This window comes from Atta cephalotes (assembly GCF_000143395.1).
Source record: "Atta cephalotes unplaced genomic scaffold scaffold00019, whole genome shotgun sequence".
In the NCBI taxonomy this organism is placed as follows: Eukaryota; Metazoa; Arthropoda; class Insecta; order Hymenoptera; family Formicidae; genus Atta; species Atta cephalotes.
This window is the reverse complement of record NW_012130083.1, coordinates 3,503,351-3,512,765: the sequence shown is the minus strand read 5'-3', so window position 1 is coordinate 3,512,765 and position 9,415 is coordinate 3,503,351. Positions and strand designations below refer to the sequence as shown.

Genomic DNA, 9,415 nt, shown 5'->3' with positions numbered 1-9,415 from the left:
AATAACCTACACACACTGAAAAGAAACCTACTGACTTACTTATAGATCATCATGAAACCTAAGCCTAAAAACAACTATAGTCACGATCGCTAGAAAAAAAAACTGATATAAGAAGTGAACAATTAGTAGACTTCCATTGTAAAAAGGAACGATAGTCTGGTGATATATAAACAATACAGAATTGAAAAGTTGAAAGAGGATAAAGAGAAAGAGAGAGGGTATGGAGAATGTACGTCAATCAGTGGTCATATGACTGTTACAACATTGAGTAGCCATCACAAACACGACTTGCTGATCTTCCAAAGATAGATACTTCTCATTCACTGTCCTAAGTTCTGCCAGACAACTAGGATGAATTTCAAGTATTGTCATTAGGAGTGGAATCCTGCAGACGACACAAACACCCAGCTTCCTCACGCTGCGTCAATAAGTTATGGTTAAGTATCAAATTATAGTAATATAATCTTTTTTATCGACGTTACCTTGAATCCCTCGAGGCTTATCCTTCCATTTTTAGTAGAGACGCACATCAATTGTTCTGCCATCAATACGCGATCGATTCATCATAGCTAATTGTGATAATTAAGGAAAACTCAATTGTACAACACAATTTTTTTCAAAGTAATTATAAACAGAATAATAAAATTAATAAATAGATAATAGTTGTGATTAATTTTTTTTTCTTTATTATATATCTTGTAATTAATGATTCAAAGAAATAAAAGGAAAAAAAAGGAAGAAAATGGTCAAACTATTTTATTTCTAACAAATATTAAAATGTTTGTTTTCGTTTTGAAAAGGATACTCACAGCACGCTCGGCATCCCATTCAGATGCGAACCGTACCATACCCATATCGGCACCTCTCATTTCCGCGAATTTTACCTCTCCGGCATCCTGGAACTTATCACGCAACATCTGCCATGTAGTGTTTGGAGGTAGCTGCAATACAAAAATTATAATTAAATATTGAACCAAAAAATAAAAAATATTAGTATTTTAAGAAATGAAAAATTCCGGGAAAGAAAGGAACCCAGGATCGAACGAGAATGAAAAAAACGTTTCCCCGTTTGAGGGAAAAATCCCGGAATGGAAAATTGTTTTATTTGATGTTACAAAAACAAAGCAATTACAAACATTGCTTTAGTTAAAATTTACATTATATCTATAATATAATAATTATTTTGTCTGAATAATGAAATTAAATAATTTATAAAGTTTTTCTGATTCTGGTTACTAATTTTTTATTTTGCATATTTCACCTTCACAAAAATGTTCATTTTAAATTTATATCTTTTTATAACTTTTTAAATGCTTACTATATTTTGTTTGCTTAGTTTTAAAAGTGCTAAAAAATTCCAATAACATTTTAATATTTCTATAATTACTTAACATTTTATTCTGTAATAAAATGTTTTTAAAATAAATTTTAACACAGAAGTATTTTATATTTTATGTTATACTAAATGGAAGCTTTTAAAAACAGATTAAAAAAATGGATACCATTAAAAAAACGTTTTTTCCCCAGTGTCAGATTTTTTTCCTGGAGAAATCCTAAAGATAAGTTCTTTCCCAACGATTTAAATATTTCAGGAAAATAACAATAGAAAATATAATAATAATAATGTGAAACAAAAGTACATACGTTGCCTATAAGTATAGTATCTGACATCTGTCTTGAACCGTTGGAGTTCTGTCGATTACCACCACCGCTTTGGCCCTGGTTTCCAGAAAACCCACCGCCGCCACCAGAAACACGATCACCGTCCCCTCTGTTAAATCCTCCATCGAAATCTCTACCACCGCCACCGAAATTAGAGCCACCAAAGGCATTGTTACCACCAAATCCTATATCGTTATCCAATTTGGATAATCCACGTGGCGTGAATGTATTATTCCCTTGTCCACCAGCCAAAGAAGCCTGTAAACCGCTTAAGCTACCGACTCCGCCTCCAAAGTTATTTAAGTTTGATGCTAATTCACTCGTTAATGAGGAATTCAGCAGTGAGCTTGTGGTGAGATTAGCACCTAAACCAGCGCCAGCAAGGCTAGCTTGAAGGGCTGCTGCATTTGTGTTTGATAATGCCGATGCTAGAACAAATAGGAACTCATTTATTTAACGATTTTAATTGATTTACAAGAGGTACATGTAAAAGGTGCACGCTCACCTAATTGCGCAGGTACAACATTATTCAAACCGGCGCCGAAAGCGCCCGCAGCTAAAACAGGCGCTGAGATTGGATTTACCACTGGTGGATTGTTTGCTTGCACATTAGGAATATTTCTAGCAACATCTAACAATCTGTTACCACCGGCTCCAAGTCCCATGCCGATACCCTTCAAACCTGATTTACAAAAGTAAATTTGATTTATAAAAGCGTATCAAGCATGTCTGTCACGAACTGAGTAATGTAAGTACCTTCTGGTAATTTAGGCGGCATATCAGGTTCATTAGCTCTGTCAAGTCTGACAGTCATACGCCTATCATATAATTGTTGATTATGAAGCATCGAAATGGCTTGTACCGATTCTACCGGATGATCATATTCAACGACTCCAAAACCCCTTGATTTACCATCCTTGTCTTTTCCCAATTCAACATGCAACACTTTTCCAGCCAATTTGAAAACTTCAAGTAGCTTCTTCTCGTCAACTTTGTAGTCCAGCTGAATAAATAGATAGATCGTATAATTCTCCGATGATGTATACTTTTTAAAAATATAACCGCGTCATACTAACATTAGCGACGAAGACTCTTGTGACCAAAGGACCATTGATGCCTAAAGATTCTAAAAATTGTGTACTAAGACCGTAAGTGTTTCCAAATTTATTGTCTCCACCTCCGCCACCACCGCCACCGCCACCACCGCCGCCACCACCGCCACCACCACCACCGCCTCCGCCACCGCTAGGTGCAGACATATTTTGTCTTCCGCCTCCTTGCGGTCTTGGAGGATCTCTGAATCTGTCGTCACGATTTCTATCATTGTTACGGCCTGTCGCTAAACGGCCGTATTTGTCACGTTCTACATCAAAATCCTGCAAAATAAATGTAATTCATCAAAGTTAAAAGAATATAAATAACCTTTAAAATTAATCTTTTGTTAAATTATGTATTACATGTATTTTTTAACAAAATAAAAAAATTATTAAAAAATTAAATTTTTCTATGCTGTACTAGAAAAAGTTTAGCAGCGATTTAGATAGAATCTAGATCAAAAATTAATTCAAAAGAAATGTTTTTAAAAAAGAATTAAGATAAAAAAACGTTTATTTAAAATCGTATTGCTAAATATAAATATTAAATTATTTCATATATATATAGCATTTTCATACGAAAAATATAAACTCTCATCATTTCTTACAAGACTATACATATAATACAAATAAGGTCTATTAAAATTATATCTAAAGCTGTGCGTGCAAATAGAAAATTTCTATACTTACTTCTTTAACAACAAGCTTCCTCCCTTTAATGTCATATCGGTGCATTTTTTCCACCGCTATCTTCACCGAGTCCGAATCTTCGAACTCCACTATCCCACATCCTCTAGGCTTATCATTCTCATCCGTAAAGAGCTCCACATGCGCTACCTTGCCAACCTCGGTTCTAAATAAATCCTTAAGATCTTGCCAACGAAAATCATAAGGAATGTTAGAAACATAAATTCGCCGTTCAGAAGCCTTCCTGCCGCGATCGTTTCTGTCTCTACTGCGATCGCGACTGGCTGAGTTTATGCGGTTTGGTCTGTCTGACCTTCGATTACGGTCGCGCTCTCTGCTTCTATCCCTATCGTCATTGTTTTGTGTCTGATTACTGTAATTACATGTGCAAAATAATATATCATACATATACAAAATAATATATCATACATATACGGAGCTGCGATATTATAACATAATATATTAATTCCCATTTCTGTCAATGTAGATTAAATTTAATCTCAGTTCAAACTTCATCTTTTTCTAATTCTTAGAATTAGAAAAAACTGCGTTCTACTTAACACTTACAACACTGGCATAATTTATTCTTGTTTAATAGCATAATTTATTCTTGTTTAACATTTGATAAATCAGAAGAATGAAATAATTCCACAAAATTGTGCATTAAGTGGAACACAGGCTACAACTATATATTATGAAAACAGGACTGTAAGAGAGAAAGGTATATATATTTCTTGTATGTATACTTCTTATATCAGGCTTGTCCAATTTCAGCTTCGGAGCCAAAGCTATCGACAAAAAAAATCATATGAGTAAGATTTCCTGGATTGTAAAGTGTCGATAAACAAGCTTATTAATTCTTTACAGTCCCTGAAATTTTACACTAAATTTTTCTGCATCGATGGCTTTATGTTTTGATTCCAGAGCTGAAATTGGACAGATTCAATGTATACTATCTCTCTTTAATTTATATCTTAAAATATTGGATGATTTCTATTTAGTGATACAAACATCATTCTTGAAATTCAGTAAATAACAAAGACAGAACGACACTATCATCAAATGCAAAGCATCCATTTTAGAGAAATAATGAGATAAAGTTAGAATGATAGTGCACACACACACACACACACACACGCGCGCGCGCGCGTGTATATATATATATATATATATATAAGAAGAAAGTAAAAATATATCTGTAAATATATTTCTTTCTCTTTTTCTTTCTCGTTTTAATAAAATCGCTAATAGCCATATTCAGTTACCTCTAATTAAATGTAAACTACGTTATAGATATAAATATAAGAGAAAAGAAGTAAATCACATAGATTAGAAAGAGACATCAGGAAACATGGTAGTATTTCGACGCTAAAAGATGTATATATATGAACGAAAGGTTAAGAGCTAGGCTGAAATTTTCGATACATATTTACAGCCATACGCTTGCACGATTGCAACGCTGAAAAGTATCGAACGGTATTTATCGAGTTATGTCTTTCCTATTGTCCTGTTTATAGTCACCGCGAGATCGGAGTAACAAAGAAAGTCCGCATCTCATATCGATGCATGCGACGATGACTCCACGATAGTCAAATGAACGGTTAACGTAAAACCCCACATTATGCGACTAATCCGCAGAAAGATATACGCACGAGACATTATACTTACTCATCCGTCTTCATCATTACCAGAAGCCGGTCCTCGTTCACCTATCGGTCAGGCAATCCTACGAATCAGCCGTTAAATGGTATATCCAAGTGTACACCGAGCGTCGTATGAAATGGCCGTCACCGGAAGTGCAAACACGGAGCATTGCTCCACCATGGAGCATCGTGAGTGGCCACCGGATCTCACTGCGCTGGTCAATATCGCGGAATATGCGTTCTCGCAAAAATCCTGAAGTGATTTCATCGATTTCCTAAAAGCGTAATTCGAGTTATTATTCGAGCTTACAATTAAACTGCAATTAAAAAATACTCATCGCTGTATTAAATATATATATTCGCGATGAGAAAAATACGAAAAATACGTTTTTCACAATGAGTTTTGACTTTTGAGATATGCAGAAAAAAAAAGAAGATACAAACCAAACCACTAATTATTCGGGAGTCTGCGCAGTAAGCGCGGTAATAACTATACGAAATTCAACATGGGCCGTGGTCCGATTCATGCTCACAATACTTAAAAATCATTTAATCTTGTTGTCAAATGTTAAACGAAGACAAATGATGCTTATGAGCATTGTCAACATAAATCAGACCACGGCCATAATTACATGATTAATTTATCGAGAAATTTCTACAAAAGTATTACAATATTTTATTAATACGGATATAGAATTAATAATGTTTTAAGAAAAAATATTTAAAAAATATTAGATAAGAAATAATGTAGATAAAAAATATAGTTATAGATACAATGAATTATATAGTTAGAAATTTCTTTTGATGAAGTGTAATTTTGTTCGATTAATTAATTTAATCAATTAAAATAATCGAAATTGGATTAAATTGATTCAAAACAATTAATTGAATTTGACTAGCAAAATTGCTTGAAGCAAATTTTCTAATTAAATTATAATAATTAAAAAACAACAAAATTTATAATATTCTTTTCATGATAATATGATAGTACAGACTTGAAAAATTAACCGAGTATAATTATAATTTTAAGTTATAAAGCAAATTTTCTAATTAAATCATATAATTCCATATATGATTCATATAATACCATATAATTCATTACCAAATTTTTCTTCTTATAAAATAACAAACATTCCTCTACAACACAAAGTTGCACAAAAAGTTACAGCAACACCGCAACAATATGAATATTGCATAGAGATTTTGCAGCGATATTGCTGCAAATTCTGTGCTGTATGAGTTATAATAATTAAAAAGCAAAATTTACATATTTATTCATGATATTAAGATAATAAAAATACTACTTGAAAAATTAATCATCAATTGATAGTTAATGCAAATTTGCCAAAGTTATTTTAATTATGCATACGCCCGTTTATGGAAGCCATTTCTAAGCACAAAAGTTGCAGCAATACTGCTGCAAAAATTTTGCAGCGATATTACTGCAAATTCTGTGTATAGGCATAAGCTAACATTTCATTTGTATAATAAATATTTCAAGTATATTAATTGGCTACAGATTAAAGAATTTCTGGAGACTTGAAAACTTCTTTTCTGCAACCAATTAATACACTCGAAAAATTTATCGTACAACAAATGGCTGCATTCAACAGAAAAAGCAGCTTGCAACTTGTAAAATTCTTTAATATAATTGATACGATTGGATAAGAACTGAATCTAGATGTGATAAATCAAATATATTTAAAAATTTTACAGCAGTTGGAAAGCTGCTTTTTCTGCAACATTAGAAATTCCGCGCCATTTCGGACGCGAAGTCGCGACAGCAGCCACAAGATGGCGCTCGCAGTGGCGCTGTGGCCGCGTTCGCGACTCGCGACTGGCGAGAGCATCCGTGCAGTCGATGTTGTGAACCCCTATTACAATCCTGTGGCGCGCCGGCGCAACACGACCTTCTGGTTAGAGTATCCATTTTGATCACATGTGAGTATTTCGAGCTGTTCTCGCTTTCGGCTTCAACTAATGGTGCTAATTGCCCAAAGGAGCAGCGGATCATTAAAAATACGCGGGTAAATGTCGGGCCGGCTTACGTTCGTACGGCCGCGACGCAACGCGCCGCGACAGTAACGCGGTTCCCGTTAGCAAATGTGATCCGCTCACTCTCAGGTCTATTCAGTTCGTACTCTCTTCATCCACCTATCGCTCGAAATACGCTGTGCGCGACAACCGATGATGCCCCGGCAGCGTCGCGACACACCCCGGCGAACGTAACTCACGTCGAATTCACTCATCTACTCCGCGAAGCTCGCGAATTCCTTCGTGCTTGGTTGCGCGAGAGATCTTTGGTTAGTCGTGCCTCCCCATCCGACTCCGACACCTTTCACTGTGCGCGAACTCCCTGCGACGACGCGCCACGTGGTCACCCTGTTCGTCCGGGTGTAACCACGTTGCCGATAGCCCGAGTTTTGGTGACTCACGTTCGCATTATAACCGGTAGAAACTCGATCCAAGCGACGTTGTGTACGTACAATGTATAGATATTTTATACAGGCGAGAACTCTGTTGCATTCGTGTAATTTCTCTAGTCGTTTTTTTTATTCCTACTGTTGTCGATATTTCTGACGCTTATCAATTTATACGACTTAGGCTGCATAAATACAGTTGCAAATTATTTTGTTCAAAATAGCCTCGTCAGTGTCATTAACAAGACACACGAGGAAAAAAGTCATAAAATCGTTATCACTGTATTAGTGCAATTGTACCATTAGTTTTCTTGTTTTTCAAATTAATCTATAGGTCTATTCTTTGTGGCTGAACTTATTCCAACGTAGTATTCCGAAGAATATCCTTAAGACAGAGATGTCTTTTGGATGTTTAGGCTAAGAGATTTCTTGGAGGCCTATGCTTTATTAGTACACTTGTTATACACTTATATTTTATTTTAAATATAACGAGTATATCCATAATTTATTTATATATCCTTTACAATGCAATGTCAAAATCAGTACCTTATCTGTACAAAACTCCAATTATTTTTTTATGTATTTAAAGTAATTTAATATATCTCTGAAAATTCACTTATTCTAGAACAAATGTCTGTATTTTATTTTGGAAGAAAATACAATTTACTACAATATAATTATCTTTCTTCGAAATTTCTAGAAACTTCTATAAATAGAAACTTATTCCGTGAAGATTAGAATTTATTCAGGCAAAGAATTAAATATGTATATGAAGATTTGATGGAAGCAAGATCGAAATTTTCATAGTTTAAAGCGACAAGGAATGGATCTTATAAGAAGAATTGGTTCTTAACAATCGACTGGTTCTTTTTCTTTCTTTTCTTAAAAGAAGAAAAGAAAAAAGAGAAAGATGAATTGTACAGAAGAAATTCAGCTAAAATGAATAAGACTTTTATGCTGATTTTGAATTTCAAATTTATACCTATTTTGTCCTCACACAGATATCCATCAAACAACAATGGCAGATATCGAGGATACTCATTTTGAAACTGGAGATTCAGGCGCCTCCGTGACATACCCTCAACAGTGCTCAGCCCTGCGCAAAAATGGTTTCGTAATGTTAAAATCGCGTCCATGCAAGATCGTAGAAATGTCAACCTCTAAGACTGGCAAGCATGGTCATGCCAAAGTCCATTTAGTAGGTATCGACATATTTACCTCCAAGAAGTATGAGGATATCTGCCCCTCCACACACAATATGGACGTGCCGTTTGTTAAGCGGGAAGATTACCAGGTAAATACTTGTTTTTTCATAATTTTTTGCATGTAGCGAATTAAACAAATTTTACATAAAATTTTATATTTTTAATCTGTTTATTCTTTAGGCTATTAAAAAATGTTTATCCTTTTATTTTTATATTTATAAATGTATTTTATTGTTATTCATATTTTATAATCTTAATTATTTAAACTTTACTGTCAATATTACAAAGAAGAATAAATTGAGTAAAGTTTACTTTAAAATTTCTGCGACATAAATAATATGTTTCTGTGAAAATGTGAGAAACATTATAATTGTTTTGTGACAGCTTACAGATATATCTGACGATGGCTATCTCTGTCTGATGGCTGATAATGGAGAACTGCGCGAAGATCTCAAGATACCTGATGGTGATTTGGGAACACAGCTGCGTGCTGATTACGAATCTGGAAAAGAGTTACTTGTAAGCATACCTTTATATATATATACATATATATATATATATATATAAAATTTATGTTAACATTTCTACAAATTGCATCATACGTTCAATGTAATGTTATTTAGAACACAATTGTAGAATATATCATCAAACTATATAAGGATATACTACACACACACACATATATATATATATATATATATATA

At 34.0% G+C, this 9,415-nt stretch overlaps 2 protein-coding genes across 2 annotated transcripts in view; one reads left to right on the top strand and one right to left on the bottom strand.

Moving 5' to 3' along the window:
• Positions 1 to 513: 513 nt before the first annotated feature.
• Positions 514 to 5,128, bottom strand: LOC105619063 (myelin expression factor 2). Its single transcript, XM_012200591.1, has 8 exons — positions 5,112 to 5,128; positions 3,447 to 3,816; positions 2,739 to 3,038; positions 2,419 to 2,665; positions 2,168 to 2,344; positions 1,645 to 2,090; positions 806 to 941; positions 514 to 569 (listed from the first exon to the last, which is right to left on the bottom strand). Exons 1-8 carry the CDS (start codon positions 5,126 to 5,128, stop codon positions 514 to 516), a joined length of 1,749 nt encoding a protein of 582 aa, XP_012055981.1.
• A 1,887-nt stretch (positions 5,129 to 7,015) lies between these two features.
• The window catches only part of LOC105619061 (eukaryotic translation initiation factor 5A), a 7,712-nt gene continuing 5,312 nt past the window's right edge, over positions 7,016 to 9,415 (top strand). The window contains exons 1-3 of the mRNA XM_012200590.1: positions 7,016 to 7,113; positions 8,508 to 8,800; positions 9,096 to 9,230. Coding sequence (XP_012055980.1) covers positions 8,525 to 8,800; positions 9,096 to 9,230 — 411 coding nt within the window. The 5' untranslated portion in view covers positions 7,016 to 7,113; positions 8,508 to 8,524. The remainder of the gene's footprint in view (positions 7,114 to 8,507; positions 8,801 to 9,095; positions 9,231 to 9,415) is intronic.